The sequence below is a fragment of the Hippichthys cyanospilos genome, chromosome 1 (assembly GCF_059441005.1).
Source record: "Hippichthys cyanospilos isolate Australia breed blue-spotted pipefish chromosome 1, RoL_Hcya_1.0, whole genome shotgun sequence".
Taxonomy (NCBI): Eukaryota; Metazoa; Chordata; class Actinopteri; order Syngnathiformes; family Syngnathidae; genus Hippichthys; species Hippichthys cyanospilos.
The window spans coordinates 28303809-28327596 of NC_142369.1; the positions used below are offsets into that span (position 1 = coordinate 28303809).

The following is a 23788-nucleotide window of genomic DNA, read 5'->3' on the forward strand; positions in this document are numbered from 1 at the left end:
TAGATAGCCCCCTGGTTCCCACGCTTCCGCCTCCTCCGCCTCCTCGGTTCGTTGATGGGGGCCCGGTGTACACAGTCCGGCGGTTGCTCCGCTCCCGTCGCCGCGGCAGGGGTCTCCAGTACCTAGTGGACTGGGAGGGGTATGGCCCGGAAGAGCGGTCTTGGATCCCAGCCCGCCAGGTTGTGGATGCCTCCTTGGTCTCTGACTTTCACCGCCTTCATCCTGATCAGCCATCTGGACCGTCTGGGCGTCGTGGCGCGCCCCGGCGTGTTGCCCGCCCCCCCGCCCATGGGGTTTCCCCGGCCGTTGGCCTTTCCCTCCCGCCCAGTGGTGGCCTTGGGACGTCGGGAGCCGTCCCTTGATGGGGGGGTTCTGTCACAGTCCACCATTTCAGCCACCTCACTTCCAGCTTCACCACACCCGCTCAGCCCTCCTTCTAATCAGCCTCGAACACCAACACCTGCAACCATTTACCCGCTCAGTATAAAGCCCGGTCACTTCCCTCCACAACCCGCCAGATCGTCTCTATGCGCTACGCCGAGCTTTCCAGCAATTCCTCCTGCCAGCCTGCCTGTTGTCCGACCCTGTTCGCCCTTGACCTCCCGATTGCCTGCCGAATTGACTGGATCCTTGGTATTTCGACCTTGCCTGCCTCTGACCACCCGCTAGCCTGCCGTCTTTACCTGTATGCCCGAGCCCCCCTCCCGTCTCGCTCCCTTTGCCCGACTCCCAGCCAAACCCCAGCTCTCCCGACTCCAGAACCCCCCAGACGTCTGTGCCACGCTCCCGTCAGCTCCCACGACTACCCGCACCTTCTATTCAATAAACACTCTGCCATTGCCCTTACCAGTGCGTGCGTGCTCTTGGGTCCTCTCTCGTCCCGCCGTAACAATTATTGAAACTGGAGACACTAGCCAACGGTACAACAACTAACTGGCATACAATTAGGTTCGCTTGCATAATCTACTACTATAAAACAAATGCCACATTTCATATTTAGACGTTTTTTTGTTGTTTTTGTTGTTGGTTTTGTGCGGCAATAGTAGAAACCTCAGCACTGTGTAACATTGGGTTATTTTTGTGTAAATGCTGATTAAATGTTATGTAATTGTAATGTGACCAGTTATAATATTTGTATTTTAATGTCATGACTATTACAACATATACCACAGGGAAAGTGTGTGTGATGGAGCCTTTTTCAGCATGTTTCTGTGCAGTAGGCAGGTTACACTCTGAACTTGTTGGAACCAAGTCAAAGGGCACATATAGCTGAACAACAAATCACACTCATAAATAAACCTACCATGCATGTTTTTGGGAAATGTGGGAAGAAACCGGAATACCCGGAACATGCAAGCTCCAGACAGGAAGGCAGGAATCGATCCCGCAACCTCTGAACTGTGAGGCTGACATGCTAACCATTCTCACACCGTGCCATAATTTATTAAAAAAAAAGTTTCACTATTTGAAACAAATTTTCAAAATAAACGGACTTTCCCTTAGTATTCAAAATGCTTGGCCTCCACCTGTAAATACCTTGAATCAAGCACGCTTTGCCTTTATTAGAAAAGGTGTGGTGCTTGGAAAGTCTTTTTTCTTCAAAGTCATCTTATATTATTGTGCCCTATTACCTGACAGCAAGGGAGTTAGAAGAGGCACTCAAGCCCCCATCTCATCGAGGGGCAACCTTGAACAAACCCGGATGAGAAAGCAACATCTGCTACCTTCGCTGACATCCACAAACATTTGGTGGGACAGAGGCTTGAGGAGCGCTTGAAAACAAGCGTTAATAAGTTTGAGCACGTTTCAAACTGTTTACATGTTTAAAGTGTGCAGGCGGGATAAAACTATACATAAAAACATGTTTGTTTGTTTTTTTCACAGGACCCCACACTGAGAATGTTCATCTCTCCGGCTGGGTCTGGAGCAAATCTCTCACGATAATTGTAGGTTCACATTAAACCTTGTCTTGAATTGCATTGGCTTAAGCAGATGTGCCTAATCTTATATCCACTTGTTATTGGAGTTTCCCTATGTTAAATGTTCATATTTTTCTAATTAAAGAAAAAAAAATCTTGATAATACGGGAACAACCATTTAAATCAGCCTCATTTGACAAGAGCACAGGTGATCTCATTATGATTATATCACTTGCAGTGAATGTATGTAGCCTCACAGCTCATCATTAATAAAAGATGCTATCCTACCTCAGTGAACATGCAGGCAGCAGCTGTCTCTGTGTATCTGCGATATTGGTTTCTCCCACTTTCTGTAATTAGCAATGATCAAGAGGAATTATAAGCGGCGGTTAGCAGCACCGGACTCCTCAATGACCCTGATAGATGGTCAATTACAGTGATCAGGTCATGGCGTTTATTGGATTTAAAGTGGCAGTGATGGGCCCTTTTGGCCTTGGGTGGGTAATTATCACATTTCTGCATGATTTAAGATGACAGTCGACACTGAGAAAGACTTAACTCAAATTGAATCATTTGCTTATTTGTGTATTTAACAATGGGCGGCCATATGTGAAAAAATAGTATACAGCGTAAAAGTAATGTGGCACTTTAATTCCCAGTATTGTATTTTATTGTATTTCATGATTCTTGATGAATAGAACAAGTCGGACTTGCTAGTTTGGGATGGGATTTTTTTTTTTCTGGCCATTTTCTTTTTGATTTTTTGTACTACATCAAATTGTATTACAATTAACAGTAAAAGAATAAGAGAAGACGAAGAAGAACAAGAAGAAGAAAATGCGCTCACACTTCTGTTAGTGACATCAAGTATTTGATCTCAGAAAGAGAAATATTGTAGAAATGTTATAAATCCTAAGTGTGTGTTTCTGTTTTTTCAATACTAATTTATCTAAACAATGAAATTAAATGCATTGCGCACCATAACTAAGTTGACAACAATATTTCCACAGCATAACTCCAAAAAGGCTCTCTCCTTGCCTCCTACTTAGGCAACCAGACCTCATTCCAGACACCCGAATATGTTCAAATCCAAACATGCTGCTCATCTGAACAAGTAAACAAGGGAATACATCAGCGCCTTGTTTATGTTCTTTTCCGCACGGCAGAAAAGGTCAGGGTCTGAGGATTATACCACAGGCCCGAGTGAAACTCAATATAAACCAAACAATGAAAACAATATCATCCATATTTTAAACAGCTGGCGCCAAACAGGGGTCGGCTTCCACTAGGGTGCCAATTATTGCACTTCCCGGAATTTGCCGCAAACCACCTCAGGTGTACTTTTCAAACGAAACAATTACATATCTTGTACAACTTGCTTCAATATTAGATCGTCAAATAGGAAATTCCTCCGCCTTGCCCATGCAAAAGGAACTAACTTAATACTTCAAGCTGTTGGGCAGAAGCGGACAGATTTAGTAGGGTTTAAATGCAGATGTTTTTAAGGATGTGTGCAGTTGTTTTCTGTCTGGGTTTGTTTTCCCTCCATGGACTCATTAAAGTCGGTGCAGCGCATTCTGCGCTCTATAATCCTGATGTATTATTAATCATGTCCTCCCATGCAACTCCCAAAAATGTCCATTTTAGATTTGTGAGAATGCACACAATTTGAAACGGAGCCTAGTCCTGCATGACAGGATGCTTTATTTTTCTTCCTGTTACACATTCCCAGGTGGGAAAACAACAATGGCTGTATTGTTCGTAGTTGGACATTCAGTAGTTATGGCTCTCTGTCTGCCTTGTCAAGCAACAGTATAGCATGTGCGTGGAGTTTCGGCATTTGCTCTTGGAGAGGGAGAGAAAGCGAGAGAGGAGAGAGAGAGGGAGAATGCTAATTGGTATTCAATTGATTTGGACCAAATCTTGAATTAATATTGTTCAGCTTCTTAATAATGATTTTTTTTTTTATTTCAGTTTTTGTATGTAAAAAAATCTGAACTGGTGCATAACATGGTGCATGCTGATACAAAGCCAAAATGTAACTATCATGTTCCCATACGGTGCTGTGCTACTCTGGGCTCATGGCTCTTTTCCTTCACCTTGGGCTTCGCTTGGGTAAGGTGATAATCCAAAAAGTCTAGTCCGCAGACAGGCTGCTACATGATTCACTTGGACAGTGACTGACTGCACATCCAATTTGTTTCAACTCCAGAGCAGAGGCTTATTATCTGAAATGCATGAAATGTCTGTGCATGAGAAGCATGATCAGTTGGGGCGTGAGCCAGGGCTGTTGGGAAAGAAGTAATCAATAAGAGATTGTCTCTTGTAGTTTAGGCTGACACGTTATGACAGAACTGAAAATTAAACAGGCAGATATTAATAATAATGGAAACACAGGCTCATGGGAGGGAAAAAGGGATGGGCGAAACTTAAAATATGTACTGTATGCTGTTTGCAGAGGAGCGCAACAGGGCAGGCAAACCAAACATTCGCCTAGGGGCCCGAATAGGAAAGGGTCTTGAAAATGGTTGACATTGCCCCGTATCAATGTCAAAGCACTGCAACAATCATTTGCTGTCAGGAACCCACCCCCCCCTCTCCCATAGGACCCATGTAAATTTCCCATACAAGCACTGATGATTTATATTTCATAACACCAATAGAAAAACATTGACATACTTTTATTTTTATTTAAACGGTCACCCTGTGTGACTGCATATATAACCCATACCAGAATCCGCTACTGTGAATGGCTTGATGCCTGGTTGATTTATTGTTTGTTTTTTTGTGGAACAACCTAACTAAACCAACCAAACAGAATAGGAGCCAATGTGCTCCAACCCAAGCACAGCCAACCGTTGCTTGACACTTTAGACATTAAAGCCCATATTAATGACACAACTGCAATGTCACGTTGGCATTTTGTAAGCGCCCCAGAGGATTTCTTAGCCAGCAGGCTTGTTGATAATTTACACAAAATATACAACACAATGAACAAGATGATGAAAAAAATAGAAAAAGATACAAATGTAGTCATTTGTAACAGGCTGTTACAGGCTGTGAAAAGTAGTGGTGCCAGTTTGCTGCAGACCCAACAAGCACCAAAAAGATTTACTGCACATTACTCGCTAATGTTAGTTAAACAGCAGACCCACTAACAAACAAGTTGAGGCAAAAATGTTATATGGAAATAGCCAATACATCCATATTTTATAGCGCTTATAGGGTCACGAGTTCAAGGGAGCTAGTTTCAGCTGACCATTGGCTGAGATGTGGAGTACACCCTGGACAGCAGCCAATTGTAGGACATATCAAAACAAGCGCCCCGTCATGCAGTTTTTGAAGAGGGGTCCATCATAGCCCGACTTCCTTTAAGCCTGGGTCAAGGAACATCCCCATTAACTAATGTTCTGAAGAGCTTTGTCAAAAATCAGTATTTTATGGTTGTGCATGAATTTAGAGACAAATTTGTTATCACAATATATAGTATCAATATTTTAATGCAGTGTTGTATGTTTTTATATGGTATATTTGTTTGTTTACATTGTTATATACAGTATATGTAATGCATTTTCACAAACCCAGACTTATGCCTCGGAAATTGAAAAGAGATACACTCTAATTCTCCACTTAATTCCTTTTAAAATGATGAATAATAATACATGGCGGTAGCTCATAAATGACCAAGTATTTGCTGCATTTGAATGTTTGAAGTTGAAATGCTCTAGTTTTGAGATAAAAAGGCATTTAAAGTTGTTTGGCATGGTCACCTTAGATAGATAGATAGATAGATAGATAGATAGATAGATAGATAGATAGATAGATAGATAGATAGATAGATAGAGAGAGAGAGAGAGAGAGAGAGAGAGAGAGAGATAGATAGATAGATAGATAGATAGATAGATAGATAGATAGATAGATAGATAGATAGATAGATAGATAGATAGATAGATAGATAGATAGATAGATAGATAGATAGATAGATAGATAGATAGATATGTGGGTTTGCCGAATGTTTGTTTTGGCTAATAGTTAAATACCAGCATCCTATATTTATTGGACAATAAGCAGAAATATAAATGGTGCCTGAACAATTCCCCTGTCATATCACTTAACCACAAAAATCGTCTTCCATTCTCTGAACTAACAAATACACTATAGCAGGTGGGGGGCGGGGTGATGTTACCAAACTGCATTACAGACCATTACGGATGCAGCGTCATTGATTATTTATACCCTTATAAAATGCCTGTCTCCCTGGTAGATTGGGCTTGCTTGGCTAGCATTGATAAAATGTTGCCTGTAAATCACAACAACAGACAAACAGCACATTCAAATACCGCACATGAGAGAGTTGAGTGACAAAGTCCTGTGTGAGTAATAGATGTAAAGGGGAGGAAAAAAAAGTGAGACATATTGTTATAGGTTACCCAGATAACTGGATCTTATTAAACTAATAACTCTTTGCAAGTCCTGGGTTTATTTTCACAATTGTGACACATTTGTGTGATTTCATTAATTTTGGATGTAAAAATTGGACAGTAGATCACATCCCTGTAGAAGATTTGTTCAGTCTTGTTATTTTGCATTAGTGGACAAGGGAGCAGATGGTGGACTAGCGAACTCATGAAGAAGTCAGCATTTTTAATTGTTTTTAATTGAGTGTTAGGTGTCTGTGATGGAGCTGGACATCTTCCACCCTGTCTCCTTGCGATAAGAATATTTCCTCATAGGTAATACTTGCCCCAGATAAGCTACTCAACATCATGCACTTGTGAAACCTCCTGAAAAAAATAAATGGTCACACATCAACAAAAAAAATGTACTTGTTATTTCTGTTAAGTCGTTCAGGTCCTGTATATTTTATTGGTAAGCCATATTGCTGATCACTGACTACATACCAGTATTTTGTTACACAGATTGAATGTTAAAATACCAAATGTTTCATAATAGCGTCGGTGAAAACCGTCAGCAGACAAACATGACAAATGCAGGCCAACATCGGTTGGAAAGAAAAAAGTGAGTCCATATTAGACACACTTCCCAGAGCACGGATGTATGAAAGAGGGGACACCATCTTGTATCGTTTGTCTTCCTTAAATGTTGAAGCTGTGACAAAGTGGATGGATAAATTATGATAAATGATAAGACATATTTAGTCAATATCGCAGTTCTCTTTCATCACTTTGCTGTTTGTTGCCTCACACTGTGGAGCTGGAATGACACCCACTCATTTAGATAGTACTTGGAAGGCCAGATTGTGATCAAATTGAAATGGGCATTGCACATGTTAATATCAATATCTCCCTCTTTGAGATAAATTGTCCAAGTGCTGTTTTGTGAAGTCGTATCTTATTTCTGTACATCCTGTGAGAAGAATAATGGGTGCCACTCAGGGAAGAGTTTCAGTCTGACTTTCAAAGACAGTACTGCACTTCTTTAGCTTTTCATCATGCTTTTGTGCAAAACTTCTCGAAAAACCATCTGAACCTTGAAAATACCAAATACGAAGATCTGTGCAGACCATTAGCCTTATTTTGTCAGATAATCGCATATTTGGTGTTCAGCAAAAACAGGTGCATCATCATTTTCATGCTGAGACAAGTAAGTCTAGTTTTGCATGGCTTTTGTGCATCTGGAAAATCTGGTGGCCTCAAATTGTCCAGCTTTTAGACCAGCTAAAAGGAGGCCTAAGTTGTGTCGCATGTGGCGTAATGAGATTTTGCTCGCAAAGAAATTTTGAGCAAAATGTGTAGCACATCATGATCATTATTTAAAAAAATTTGACAACACTGTGGGATGATACCTCTGAATCTTTTTAAAAATCAATTAATTAAACAAATAATTCTGATTATCATATTGAACACATCTTTTATTAATACCCCTTTGACCATTTGGCACAACTCTGGGTGAGGGTGGCAGTGTGTTGGAAGTGTGTCACACATGGACGAACGATGAGGGGTTGAAGGGGGTCCATATCGTTCCGCTTTCCATGATACCTAAGTAGAGATCTTCTTGCGGTTTCTTTTTAAATGTGCTTTGTGTGTATTACTGAAGCTCGGTGATATTAAAGATCTGCGCCACTTCTAGTTGCTCGAAGAAGTGCTCCAAGCCGGCAAGGATCTGACTGAGACATGTGTCAGTTCGAGAAGCCCTGGGAGCTGAGAACATGACAGGAAGATGAGTGAAAAGTAGCAAGCAATACAAGACGACATGCCCTCCAAGGAAAGACAGTGATAGTATCACATAATGTGCAATGTCTTACTAACATACACTGCACACATGCAATCACACACTTCAGTCCAAATACGGAAAATAGTTAGATTGCAAATTTTGACATATAATTACACAGCGGCAACATGATTGAGAGGTGAAATAATGGACAGAATGATAAGGAATACTATGTACACAGTGTTTCCTGGATGTCACCTGTGCAGGAAAGCTGCTGTAACAGGTAGATGCAATGTGTGGCCAAGAAACTCTATGAGTGAGAAAATAGACATGATTAAAAAGATAACGTGTCAGGACAAAGGTGAGTGGTCGAAACCAACGTGCCCAGAAATCTTTGCGTTTTTGTCCATTTGAAACACCGTTTGTTGAGGTTACTATTGATCTCATGGAAGCCAAGTTGGCACACACATCTGGCGCTGGGTAGTTAGTGCAATTATTTATGATTTCCTCCAAGATTTAAAAGCTCTTTGCCCGGCCTTGTAATGCAGTAACTGATTGCACTGCTAATGTAATTAAGGGGAGATTATGATGTCCACGTGGCACGCCAGATGGTGGCATTCACAGCAATGGGGGAAGGCACAACTGGCACACCACTGCACAAGGGCAGTGAGGCGCACTCAGTCGAAGCAGTCCAGACTCCCCACCAGACGGGGAAAAGTATGCATGTGTCGAAGAATACGGGTGGTGTGAATGCATGTGTGAGTATAATATGGGATACGCAAGTATTAGAAGAGATATGAGAAGTTTATGATTAGACAAAAAATTATACTTAAGCAATACAGGCCATCTTTAATTCAATATAAATGCCCCTTTACTCTTCAGTCACCCAGTAGATATACGTATTATCTACACTCAGCAAACACCTGTTTCTGGTCAATGTTATTACTAGTTCTTCCTGCCCTTACAGAGATCATAAATAATATGACTTTTTGTGATTGGACCTCCGCATTCAAGGATTATTTTGCAATCGCAGATTCCTCAGCAAAAGGCAAAAATGAGACCAAACTGACCTTTAATTAGAGAAAAGCCAGGTATTATAAAGCCTGGCAAGGTTCTGTCCTATGGGGGCTCTCGGGAAGGCTTCTTAAAACATGTTATTATAAGCTATTCAGGAGACACGGGGTTTTATATGCGTGGACAGAAAAGAGGGGAGAAGGGAGTGGGGGTCATATCTGAAATGAGCCCTCCACTTTCTACACAGTCCATAATGGGTTCATACAGGTGACAGCGACATTGGGGGAGCAGTAGATTTCCCAAGTTGATATAAGGATATTATTACTGCTACGTGTGAGGTGGCAACACAAAAATCTCCATCTTCAGTTGCAGGATGAGTGTCAGCAAATTACCAAACACAGCAGATGACCTTTTAAACAGGAAAAGGAAACCATCACTGTTTAAAACTTATCGAGTCATTTGTTGAGAATGATACAGTTTCACCCACTATATCTCTTACTCAACATATTACCAAACGCGTGGGATTTTGCACTCCAAAAAAGTCGGTGGGTTTTGAATCATTGTTGATCTAGAGTAGCCTGCGAATACCAGCTCCTCACGGACCCCTGACACATCTACATTTATAGTTGATGGCTATGCCAGCACAAAGTATTTTCTTTGGTATCACAAGACTTTTTTTTTTCAATCACCTTTTTTTTTTAATTTTATATTTAGACACATTTTTTTACCAGGTGCAGCTTTTCTCAGCATGTTTGTCCGCTTGTTTCGACACCTGACATTAATGATAACAACATCAGCATTGCCACAACAGTTTCTATGCGAACGCACTTATTTTAGAAGAATGTCAACACCTTGATGTGAAAGAAAAGGCTGTGAAGTTTGTGAACGTTTGAGAAGTGTGGCATACTGATGAGGAGGAGGAAGATGCTAATGAACCTGAGTATTCTGTTTTACCAAACTTGCCAATGTAACTCATATTCACATTATTTTTGTCTTCACTGAACCAATACAAGAAATAGAATCTTTCGACCTGTGTTACAACTTTGATTAAAAAATATCCTGACAAAAACTATATACACACATAAGTTGGGTCCATTTTTGTTTAGAATGTTAAAAAGAACATTGACACGTTCTAATGCTCTGATGGGGACTATTTTATAAACCGGTTTGTTTAGCCCACAGCCATAGTCTTGAATTGAGAAAATAAATAAATCCTTACTATTTTTTTTTTAAGCTTACTAAATCTTTTTTGACTCTGAACATTACCATGACAATGAACCTTACACCTAAACACATTTATTCATATCCTTGCAAGAGGTTATATTAAAAGACAAAATGGCCAAAATGTGTGGTTTTTTTTTTTGAATAACAAAAGTTAGCCAGCATGTCTTGTCTTGTCTGTTTAATATGAAAAAACTCCCAAGAACCCATGTAAGCAGACATTGTAGGTGTAAAATTTAGTCACAGGACTAGGCAGTTTTCCGTGGAACATTTTCCCTACAATTATAGATTAGTTTCTTATGAAGAACAATATAGTGAAAGTGATTACATCAAGTGCAACACAAAAAACCAATACATTACAAGAGACAACACACTAGAAAACAGTGTTGTTAAAGTTGAATAAAATAGGATCATAATTGCAAAACGAAATAATTTATTTTGTATGATCAGGTCACATATGATAACACTTAAACTGGAATTTTGTCCCTGAGTGACACACAGAGGCTTTCAAGCTAGGTATTATGGTAAACTCTGCTCCCCGATGTGATCTTATTATGTTGTAAGGCAAAATAGTACTTGCTTGTTTGCAATATGACACATAGTGGAAACTGTAACATCAAGGATATTCTGTTCTTTGACACTGGTCAACCAGGGATTAAATAAATAAATAAATAAATGACATCTGCCTCATTATAATAGTTCGAAAATTGATTAATTTCAGGATGTCACATTTACAAAACTGAATTGTGCCTATGGTGATTAGATTCCATCCTTCCATCAATCCATCCTTTCCTCATCAGAGAATTCCGGATTTACTCTCTCTAGCCACTTTATCCGGCTCCTTCGGGGGGATCTTAAGGCATCTCTTTGGAGTGTGCCGGAGTGCCTGTAGAGAACCCATGTGGGCACGGGGAGAATATGCAAACTCCACACAGGAAGGCCAGAGCCAGCAAGAATTGAACAGAGGGACTCTGAACTGTGAGAGGGATTTCGCTAACCACTCTTCCACCAACTTTTGAGAAACCCTGAGTTGAAAAACAGTGGAGTGTCCTCCTACAGACCTGGCACGAAATCCAGCTATCTGAAGATCTTTCAAAAATGAGGAAGAACTGAACAGAAAGATCAATAAGCCCTGCACTGGTGTATAAAGTACTTTGCAGTGGGCTTGAGCTGAGCTAAAAGGCAAAACTCTTGATTTACAGATGGATCTGCATTATCCCTTCTGCCTATTATCACATCACAAAGCTGCAGGTCGTAAGCCGTGACCAAAGGTCCAGGTCAATGCGGGTTGCTGCCTATTGAACTAGAGCAGAAGAAAATGGATGGATGCTGGGCGGACAGAAAAAATACATTACACATATGAATATTCTGGCATGTTCTTGTTTTCAAAATGAGGTTCCTCTCATCTCATCTTTCCTTTTACATTACATCTTGCATAATGGTGGTCCCAAGTTCTGTGTTTCTTGAGAGGCATTTCTCGATTTGGTGCAGCTGTATAACCACTATGTGAAGACAAACAAATTCTTCATATCCAAGTAAGTGTGTCATTTACGTTATTTGTATGAATTTCCCTCAATATCTACATCTGTTTTTTGTTTTTTTTTCTAAAGAGACTTGAAGGAACTACATAAAAGAATAACCAGGCTTGGATTAGTTAATGATTTCTTAGTCAACCCTGTAGGCTCTGAATTCCTGCAGGTTGAAGGCACAAAGTCCAAAAAGACACAGCTGAGGGAACAAAGAAGCTTCAGTCAGGTAAACAAAAAATACCTCCGGAGGTTATTAACAACCCTTTCTTGGCATGCCAACAGTTCATGCAGAAATAGCTGTTTGAGATTTATTTAAGTGCTGTATCTAAATAAGTCTTTGCGGAAGTCACTGATGTTATTATGATACAGTAGCTGATGCTTTGTTGCTGAAAGTATTGATTCAGTTCTTACTAAGTGCCAGCGCGCGTCCTGTGATTGACTAACACCAGTTCAGCGGTGATGTGCTTTTTTTTTTTTAACCTGAAGTCATCTGTAATACCATAACGATAAGTGTAACTCTTGACATACAGAAAATGAATGCTATGAAAAGAATTGACCCATTCATTTTTTTGGTTAGGTAAGGTGCCTGTTTTGTAAGTCTTTGATTTTAAGCGTTCGCATTTTAAAGGCTCGGGTCGGTGAGGGAGGGAATAGCGCGTCCGCCTCACAGTTAAGTGACCCGAGTTCAAATTCACCTGGCTCCGGCCTTTCTGTGTGGAGTTTGCATGTTCTCCTCAAGCCCGTGTGAGTGCTCTCCGGGCACTCCGACTTCCACCCACACTCCATAACATGCATGGCAGGTGTATTGGACATACTAAATTGTCCTTAAGGTCTGACAGGGGGTGTGATTGGTTGTACGTCCCTGTGTGCTCTGCATTTAGCTGGCAACCAGTCCAGGGTGTCCCCCGCCTACTACCTGAAGTCTTGGGATAGGCACCAGCAAGCCTGCGACCCTTGTAAAGATAAGCAGCTCTAGAAAACGGATAGATGGATGGATGATTTTTAAGAATGACAGTTCAGTTCACATTCTGGGTGTGCTGCAGCAAATGGAGAAAATTGACAAGAGAATGATGGTTTTATACTAAAATGAAATGAATACTTTAAGGGTACAGTAAATCATAATAGCCTAAATCTGTGAGGAAATTGCAACACTGTCTTCTATTTAGTTTAACACAAAGTGTTTCTACTGGTTTGGTCAGGCAAAGCCTTGAAAGGCTGTTGAAATGCATTACATTTTGCCTTACAATTATTCAACAGTCATTTGTACTAATTGACTAGTATCTCTGCCTGTCCTAGTTAGATAATATTCTTGGTGGTCAATACCTCCTCTCACTATTCTTTGAAATTAATTTCACTATAGAAATGTATCCTTGTTTTGCAGGAGGCTAGGTTAGCTCAACCAATCTAACGAGTCAAGCTTCTGAGTCCCAGACTTAAATGAATGTTGCAAAGAGATCTGTCCTTCAATTAGTCAATTCACCATCCTGTTGCATTTGAATAACGGTGGCAATCTAGCATTTGTTAGGGGACAGCTGTTTCTGGAGTGAATCATTTAATTTGATCAGCGTAATTGGGATGGATTCTGTAAACATCAAGATTGAATGCACTAACTTTGTCAGTTAGTACAACAATGCTTTAAACCTAATTGAATAAAGTTGCATCAGAAACCTTTGCAAAACCACTTACCCTGAAAAAGACTTGCCCACCCATTAGGCCAAAATTCCCATAGACAGGGATAAATAGCAATTGATGGGGACTTCCATGAAAATATGTGATTGCTCTGTCTAATTTGTTACTTGTTGAAGTAATTGTGTGGTCTCCAAATGTGATTTTGGACCGAGTTGCCATTTGATCCTCTGTTAGAAGGACACTTTTTCTTTCACATCCTAATAAGCCTCATTCAGAAGTCAATACTTTGACATTCTGGACCTTTCAGCCAGTAAGAGTATTAGAGTCCATTCACTTTAACTAAGGAGAATGACGCAAACCCCTATTTCTGCTACAATCTTTTTGAGTTTGTTTTCGTATCAAATTGTACATTCAAATGTTTAGTAATTTTTTCAAGTACAAATGGATAGAGAAAACAATGCCAGTGTCTGATTTCCCTCTTTTTTGGTCAGAAATCAGAATATTATCATGTCTGGGGCAAGCGACCAGATGCCAGCAGAGCCTATCACTGCAGTCGGGATCCTTTGCTCACACAGCAAGGCTCCAGATGACTACTATGTTGTAAGTAATTACCTCTGCTCAAGTCAAATTCTCTGATACCAAACACATCCAAACATATCTTTACGGACCTTGCTTTATGAACTGTGGAAAAGAAATGTAAATGACACAAGTGATTTTCCTAGTGCTATGTATATGTTTGCTTTTATTTGTACACTCCAAAAGATTTAAGCTGTTAGCAGTTTTATCTCAGAGCTAAGTGGGTACCTATTCACATGTTTGTTTGTAATATGCTATGGCATATCTTTAGTGGGACCGAACCTAAACTGGCCACCAGGTGGCCGTTCGACATCAGAGACACTGACTCAGGTGATGTAAGCTGAGGTTGATCAGGCCTCAGCTTGCACCTGACCTTTGAATATCAAACAAAGCTTCCTAGGAGCATTCTTTATTGCCTCTGTGCTGCTGTAGATGTCTTTCACTTTCTAAATGTCATTCTAAAAATTGTGCATCCATCCATCCTTCTTTGACCGCTGTATTCCAGGGTCAGGTTGCAGGAGCAGGAGCTTGAGCAGGGAAGCCCAGACTTCCCTCTCCCCAGCCACTTCGTCCAGCTCCTACAGGTGTTCCCAGGCCAGCCGAGAGACATAGTCCCTCCAATTTGTTCTGGGTCATTCCTGGGGCCTCCTTCCTGTGGGACATGCCCGGAAGACCTCACCAGGGAGGCGTCCGGGAGGCATCCCAACGGGCTTCTCTCAACGTGGAGGAACAGGGGCTTGATGCTGAGCCCCTCCTGGACGATAGAGCTTCCCACCCTAACTCTAAGGGAGAGCCCTGAGAACTCTGTGGAGGAAACTCATTTCAGCCACTTGTATCCAGGATCTCGTTCTTTCGGTCACGACCCACAGCTCGTGACAATAGGTGAGGGCAGGAACGTGGATCAACTGGTTAATAGAGAACTTTGTCTTTTGGCTCAGCTCTTTCTTCGCCATTACAGACCGGTACTGCGTCCGCAACACAGCTGACGTTGCACCAATCTGACCGTCGATCTCCCTTTCCATCCTACCTTCATTCATGAACAATACCCCAAGATACTTAAACTCCTCCACTTGGGGCAGGACCTCATCCCCGAACCAGAGGGGGCAGTCCACCCTTTACCGACTGAGGACCATGGTCTTGAAATTGGAGGTGCTGATCTTCATCCCAGCCGCTTCACACTCGGCTGCGAACCGCTCAAGTGGGAGTTGGAGGTTATGGTCTGAGGAAGCCACCACATCAGCTGTAAAAAGCAGGGATGAAATGCTCAGACCCTCAAAACGGATCCCCTCAATACGTTGGCTGCACCTGAAATTCTGTCCATAAAAGTAATGAACAGAATCTGTGACAAAGGGCAGCCTTGGTAGAGTCCAACCCTCCCCGGAAACGAATTTGACTTAGTGCCGGAAATGTGCATAAAACTCTGACTTCGATCGAACAGCCCGTACTAGGGCGCCTGGTACCCAGTACTCCTGGAGCACCTCCCACAAAGTTCCCCGAGGGACACGGTCGAACACCTTCTCACATGTAGACTGGTTGGGCGAACTCCCATGCACCCTCAAGGCACTAGGCCGGGGGGACACCCAGAACTGGTTGCCGGCCAATTGCTGGACACACAGAGACAAACGACCATCCACACATTCAATCACACCTAAGGACAATTTAGTATGTCCTGAGAGTTGGAATCATTAGGAATATTACAAAGAACAGCATTGATTTTTCACCCTCCATACAACGCTTCTCTAAAACCCCGACTGCTTACCCGTACCTTACTATTTATGCAGCAAATCAAAGGGCTGATTAACTCTTTTGCCCTCTGATGCTGTGCTGCACTTTGTTCTTATCTCTGAACTTCATCAGATCATTCCAACACAAGAGAGCACAAGCCCAGATCAAACACTGTTCCACTGGGATCCGCAGCTGTGCTCAGTACGTTCAGCCACCCAACATCAAACACCATGTGCACACTTGGGCATACTCTGACTCTGCAAGGGTTGTAAAACGGATAGAGGCGTGTCTCAAATTTGCAAACGTGTGACTTGTTACTCTCATATATTCATTTTTAAAATTGACTCATTATTTATTTCAAGAGCCAGAAGATTAGTATTGCATTTGCTGGGACATCAAGGCTGAGCGAACATGTCCGCCTCATGGTTCAGAGGTCCCAGGTTGGATCTTGGCTTGTGATTGACATAGACTTGGCCCAAACATTTTGCAAGCTGGACGAAAAAGAAAATGGAGCATATGGATGTGACTCATAAAATCAGGATTGTGCAGATTCTCTTGATGCAGGACACAAAACTCAAAATCGTGACTGTCCCGGTTAAATGGGACATCTGGTCAATCTACTCTACCTGCCAAGCAGCCAAAGTTAGCAGGATGCACACTGGATAGTGCTTCTCAATTCCCCCCAGGAAAGAGAAATCATTGTGTGATCACCCCCCGCGGTCCCTATAAATAAGATCATCGTGGAGAAGAGTTGAATAAGTATACTTAAATATGCATCCTTTTTAAGACTAACAAAAGAAAATGGATACATAAATCAAATTTCAACAAATGTTGACTTTACTTTTTATATGATTTAAACAAGTTACAGGTTAGTCTGAAACAGAAAAAAATATATATTTAGTGCATTCAAGTCCCTGAAATTATAAAAAAGTATGTCAACCCATATTTAAACTAGGTACTTTTTTTAACCAACTTAACCACTGGATGTTAAAAAAAAAATAATAATAATTAATAATAAATCCGGAATGATCTGGAATGTTAACACAGAACATGATTATCTTAAATATATTAACCTGGAGGGAAAAAAATATGCAACAATGTGTGGTTTTTTTTTCAGAATCACATTATTCATCATAAAATATGATTTGGGTTGGGTAAAAAAAAAAAAAAAAAAAAAAAGTTAACATTTTAAAAAGTTTGTAACTCCCACACAGACTTTTTTATAATTGTCACTGCACAACTTGGTCGGATGGATGTGCAGTTACATTTTCACTCGGCAAAAGCAAAGCCTGCTCCCTGGCGCCCCCCTGGCATCGCATCGCACCCCCCAGGGGGCGCACCCCACTATTTGAAAAAAAACGGCCTAATGGGATGTGTGAGTCGCATCAAGCATGATAGAAAACAGACTGATACAATGTGAGTCTATTCAGGTATGCAATTTGCCAATGTTCCAAATTCGATTTTTTTTTTGTCATGGCTTCTGTTCTCAACTTTAAAAAGAATCAAGACTTGAATAAGTTTTGACGTTGTTTCTTCTGCGTATCCCCCTGTGTGGTAACTGTCTCCTGAGTACCATTTATATACAGCTGTGCATATATGTGCTGTCTCTGTCAGTCTCCTGAGATCTTTCATTAGAAAATTCAACACCTGTTTACATGTCTCATCTGAGGTCTCGACATTTTGGGGATATAGCATTTGAAACTATCATTTCCTTTTCAATCAAGAAACTTCGATGACAGAGCTTTGCCATTTTTTGACGCTCTCACTTTGACTGGGCTCTTTGTAAGTACAAGAAGCAGTTGGAGGAAAGCGTCGGAAAACCACTACGCATTGTTTGCGCCATTGCTAAGCATTTGGCCTTTCACATTCAAGCTGCGTGGTTTTGGAGCTGCCCCCGCCTTTGGCAGGATGATGCCTGAGGTGTCTCCTAAGAGGACCATGCCCTCATTACTCTTCAACTTGACTTTGGGTTTCACAAAACTAGACCTTTGCTTATGCTGACAGAACGCTGTGACTACTGACCTGGAAAAAGCGGCCGAGGCGGCTTGTCTTGTAAAGAAGAGGAAGGGTCTGTGATGTATAGGCTCCTTCTGGGACTTTTAGTTGAAGTGCTGTTGGTGACGCTCAGCCAGGGAAGAGCTTGCTGCTCATCTAATGCTTGCTCTGTCTTTCTCACCCCCCTGCATCAAGTCGCCCCCCCACCCCCATCCCATCTTGTCTGTGGTGGTTTTGCATGAATCTCCCTGTGCCATGTTTCCCCCACCCAGTCACCGGGGTCATTCATCATTATTGTCAAGGGGGGTAATGCGAGTGGGTGGGTGCAGAGATCTATGACTTCTTCATTTGAATGAACCTCATTAGATTGACTCTTCTTTGTAAAGGATCCCTTTAGAAAATAACCCTGGCAGTTATTTAGGTGATTCTCACATTGTAACCAATGGAACATGACGCCTCAACCAAGCATATTTGCTACACCGATAGAGGAGTCTGCAGCTTATATTTTATTCTGCACAACATGCAGCAATGTTATTTAGGACCTTGAGCTTGACTTGTGGAACCCAAATGCTGTCAATATGATGCAATCTATTATTCTTACTGCATGCGTCAATCTTTTTATAACTATGAATGAGCCTATTATACAAGGACAAGATGCTCCTTTATTGGGGTGTAGCCTCATTTCTGCACGCTTGTTAAACTGCATTCCATCCTCAGCAGTTTACTGTTCGAATATTTGTCTCATTAAATACTAGGATGCAGAGCAGTCAAACTTCAAGGTGCAGTTTGCTCATCCTACAACGTCTACATACATATACTGTATGTATATATGTATATATATGTATGTATATGGAGATTATATTTTTTTTTTTTATTTTGCCATGGAAGCACACAGAAGTATGGTTTCCTTGTTAGTGCGGATTGTTGTCAGGGCATCTTTAATCAGCCATCTCCCAAGGGATGATATTTTTAGCTTGCTTTTTGGAGGCTAAGACTCCTTTACCCATGCAGAGCTCTAATGAGATGGAGCGCTAGCGTAGGCAAGCATTAATTAAGGAGCATATGCAAGGAAGAGACAATGGCAACATGCTCATGGCATACATACATTAACTTTATCCCACCTCCTGATTTTTTTCTCTCGCTTTGTTTTTTTTTTTGTTTTTTTTTTTCTATGTAGGTAGCACAAACAACAGATGGCTCTGATGCCGACCTGTGGAAGGACGGCTTATTCAAATCCAAGGTCACACGCTACCTCTGTTTCACCAGAAAACCTGTAAGTGTTGCAATGTAAAGTATCACTTTCCTCCTACATTTTGTTTGTCTGTTTCTTCAGGAGAGTTCACTATGCAGATGATTTGATAACACCGCCTTCTTATTCGTAATATTTTTAAAAGCCCAATGCAGGCAGTCCATTTTTGAGGTTTTTTTTTGTTTTGTTAACATAAAATGGATGGTATGCACATTCAAAGAGTGCAATATCTCATTGCAATATTTTTCTTGCTATTGGTCATCCTGAGTTTTTTTGCTTATTGATGACACAACAATGATATTGTATTCATCCATCAGTATTCATTTGAAGATGTACAAAGGAGACAAAATGGCACGTGTAATTACTGAACGCACTTTTTGTTTTAATATAGGAAAATTAGACATCAGTGAAGTAAGACTAATAATCCAAAAATAAATAATACATGCTTAAAGTATTTCATTTTTTATTATTTCAATGTTGTTCGACTTCTATGGTGTAGTCGATGTTCTGTAGTCCGTCCATTATATCTTTTTTTATTTTTTTATTTTTGCAGGCACAAACCCATTTGACATAGATTACTTTTATATTCATGTTTTTGCTGAACACGACCTAAAAAATGTTTTATTTGGTAACTTGAGAGGTCACTGCTATTGGGTATTGTTGTGTTGAATTTCCAAAGTATGACACACTTTCTGCAAAATCTGCATATGTACTGTTTGGACGGGATTGTTTTATTGACACAATGTCCTCTACCATCGAGACTACGTTGCAACAGCTGCCACATGCCCAAGTTCAATCTGGACTGCTGGATAGTGGATAGCATACAAATGGCCCTACCCTTGTTCCCGTTTATTATCGTAAAATGTGTGTCTCCGTTGTTTTAAAGACTTTGACACAAATAAAACACGACAGAGTTATCAACAAGGCTATTTTGTCTGCCAGTCAAAGGAGCCCCCACTGTAATTGTCTAAGACAAAAACAGATTCTGTAAAATTATCCCTTGAATTATATGAGTGGGAAGTAAATAGTTTGTGATTTATCATACTCTGTTTCAAACAAGATGAAGCCCCTTCGTAACATCCTGATTGGGGGGTGGATCATGGCAAAAAAGGCAAATACAAAAAAAGAAAAAAAAAAGCTCCCATGCATAGTAATAACATTCATCCATATTCCTTCTTAAGCCTGTGTAAAATCTATGAATAAAAATATCTCTAATGGCGATGACTGTCAGGCAACTACACCAGAGGAATCCAGCATCTCGTCACGCCTGGTTCAGCCCACCTTCCTTTTCTGAGATGTTGTATTATTGCAATTTATTATGCCCCAAAATGAAAATGTTAAAGAGTCATGCAAGAGTCAGCACCTTTTCATAGACTGCTGTGCTCAACCTATATATATATATATATATATATATATATATATATATATATATATATATATATATATATATATATATAAATATATGTATGTACACACACAGTGGGACCCGTGTTACGAGATTAATCCGTTCCGCGGCGGGCAATGCAAACCTATGTTAAATAGCGAATGTGTTTAGAACCCCAGGTAAAACATTGTGCATGCATATTAAAAGGTGGTACCAAAAAAGTATACTAAGTGCTATGTATATATAATATACATGTATTCAATCAGAAAACATCATAAATAAAAAATATAGAAAGGATTTATTTACCTTTGAGCGGTGCTTTTAATGCCCATATTCCCTAGTAAGGGTAACCCAGGCTAGCTTCGTATTTCTTGATTATCTCCAGCGTCGTTTCCATGTAAATCATTTTCTTAGTTCTCGCTTTAACATAACTAGCAATCTTGGGACCCATGGGTAACCCTTTCAACTTTAAATTAAGCAGTAAAATGGACTATAAATACGGTTTTGTAACCACTCACGATAGAACAAAGCGTTGACATTCCGCCTTTTTGAAATGAGTGAGGCTATTTTCCTGAGCATTTGAACACAAATACCCCACATCAGCATTTAAAACTTATCACGAAATGTGATACTGTCAAAAATGTAAAATAAAAGGGAATTTAAATTTATTTGTCAACAAAGTTTTGAGTCCACCAAGAGAAGGCAAATACAGTTTAATATAAGAACATCATTTTAATAATTTACCATTATTTAAATATGAACGAAATAAAACTACAAAAATGTATTAAAAATGAAAAAAAAATACATAAATAAAATGCTACCGTTCAACCGTGGCGGGGGAGTGCTTCTCCCCCTTAAAGATGAAACAATAGAAGGAACGAGAACAGAGGAAATGAATGTGTTTGACATTTATCACTACACATTAATAATAAATGACTCCCTGATTCTCTCGCAAAAAAAAAAAAAAAAAAGCTTAATCTGAACTGCCTATTATCCTAGGTACGGTATTCCTTTCACGCATTCACATTGGTTTGGTTTAGTTTTTTTTTTTTTTTTTTTTAATGGGGGGTGGCGGGTCCTTGATGTGAAAAGAATGCTAAGCAACTGTAAATATTTATTGTTAAACCCGTAGTAATTATTTCAACTACTGTATATTGTCAGTACTCACCTCAAAGCTATGAGGGATTTTTTTTCTTAAAATACCATTGATTCTATCTGACACTTTCTGTCTGTAATAAAGCAACCTTTTCAATTCATTGTCCTGCAAGCCGACTTTGCATCAGTAACTTCTGCTTCTTCTATTATAGGGCCCTGATGTTGTCGTGGATGTTAAGTTGACTGACGGTAAAGATGCACTGCCAGAGGGCTTCATTGCACTACAAGAAACAATGGACACAAGTAGGAAAACAGGCAACGCTCTGACAAAACTCCAGCTTGGTTTGCCCTTTTTTTACTCCCTGACCAGTTAAAAGGGAGGGGGCAGCTTTGCTTGAGATTGTGAATGTTTTATGGGTGCAGGTTAGCTTAGTTTATAGAGGACTGTGGGAATAAAATAAACATTTTGCCCCAGAGGTATAGCACAAGAGAATCATGAGTCATTGTTTATCTAAGCCGGAGCTGTTCTTTTCTTTATGAGGGTCTTATTTATTTATGTATTTATTTGGGAAGAGGACGAGTGGATGGGGGTTATCTAATATTAATGAAATGCATTCCCCAATGCTTTAGTGCTTTTTGAGTGCTATGTATTTCCCCTTCACCATCCATGCCTTGGAAATGTAATAATATTTTGGTGTGTGGTGCTAGGACAGCTTGTATATTATTTTTATTATCATTCCATTTATGCTGCACTCACAGTTTTGCTGGGGAAATAAATGAGAAAAAGCACAAACTCAATATACGGAAGGATGCCGCTTTTTGTGAGAAAGAAGACGTTATGTTCTTTTTGTCTACAGTATAATTTAATATGTAATTACTTCATGTGGATCTACGTTTAATGTACTATACGCATGGCATAACGTATAAGTTTCCAATCAAACAAAATGGGATTAAACCCTTTTGTGCAAACATGTTAAAGGAGATCTCGCCTCCGATACAACACATACGATCGCAGCACATATGGATATGACGCTTTCCGTTTGTTTTGTTTGTTTTCTCAACACAAACTGATAGTAAAGTCCACTTACATCGGCTTGATTGTGAAATTTCTTATTTCACGCCTTTGTCATTCAACGACAAATGGCCAAACGTAAGCTATTTAGCACAAATGGAGTTTTGAGGCAAAGTAGATTTTTGTATCGGAAAAAAAAAACATGGTGACAACTGCTGCCTGATACCTTCCTCCCTCTGAACAGAGGAGCCTGCCATGAGAAAGCGGAGGCTTTGTGTGAAAATGTGCCCACGTGAAGCTGCGGAGAGGGCTATATTTGACTTTCAGATTATTGCCAAATCCAAGCATCATCTTGTTCATTACACCAGCATGGGGTAAGTTGCTGACCGCAATAAAAAGAGGTAAAATAAATAAAGCGTCACAGTTTACAAAATGAAGTCCTCACGACTAAAAAATAAACAACAAAAAAACAGCATGCATGAAAGCATCATGGCTAATGACCAGCATGAAAATGTTAAATGCCTGCAAGGGGAGCGTTGATGACTTTATTTTAGTTTTCTTATTCATTGACTAAAAGGCCCTGCAGTTTATTTTTTTGCTCGGGTTGAGCCAAAACCTCATATATGATATGACATGATATGCTTTGGTAAATTTCATATTTGTTTCAAAAATCAGTTGGTTCACACGCGTCAGTCTTTTTTTTAACAAATTATTGACCAATTTAATGGGGTGAAAATCACTTGCTCTGATGATGCAAAGATAATGGTTGGACAAATATGCTGTTTTGGGGGTTACCAGAAAAGTGCCTATTTTTAAGTTACAAGGTTTTGGTCCAATGCCAGCACTTTCTCCTGTTTGGGGCTGTAGTGAGTTCAAAATGAATTTAACTGCAAGATTTGTTGTTTGTCACTATGTTGGCCGCCCTCATCTCAGCACGCCTTGTGTGCAGAAGAAATGAATCAAGTCTGCTCAACTTAGCTGTCCATGTCATGGGAAAATTTGACCAAGGTACTTTAGCTTGAAAATGGTGGTCGTACATGTGACAGTGAAACAGGAGAAATGATGAAGGATGAAACCATTGTGCGACCAGAGATAACAGATATTACGCATACTGTAGATTTAATCTCACAGTGTCTGCCTCTTGCTTCTATGATCTCTAAAGGAATACACAATGGAATCATTTGAATATCAACATGTTCATGAAGTCATAGCTGCTATATTCACAGAAAAGCAGTGCTGTGGTCATGTTAACTGGTTGAAGATGAATAA

General features: G+C 40.3%; 1 protein-coding gene across 12 annotated transcripts in view; it reads left to right on the forward strand.

The window, feature by feature from the left end:
- LOC148429994 (multivesicular body subunit 12B-like) overlaps positions 1-23788 on the forward strand; it is an 80122-nt gene that overhangs the window by 29434 nt on the left and 26900 nt on the right. For 7 of the 12 annotated variants that reach the window (XM_088407504.1, XM_088407419.1, XM_088401912.1 and 4 more), the window contains 8 exons: positions 1639-1749; positions 1885-1946; positions 11778-11860; positions 11936-12080; positions 13975-14083; positions 18957-19052; positions 21720-21810; positions 22764-22893. In XM_088407504.1, coding sequence (XP_088263630.1) covers positions 13991-14083; positions 18957-19052; positions 21720-21810; positions 22764-22893 — 410 coding nt within the window. In that variant the 5' untranslated portion in view covers positions 1639-1749; positions 1885-1946; positions 11778-11860; positions 11936-12080; positions 13975-13990. The remainder of the gene's footprint in view (positions 1-1638; positions 1750-1884; positions 1947-11777; positions 11861-11935; positions 12081-13974; positions 14084-18956; positions 19053-21719; positions 21811-22763; positions 22894-23788) is intronic. The other 5 variants (XM_088403510.1, XM_088404296.1, XM_088406751.1 and 2 more) reach the window with 3 other exon arrangements.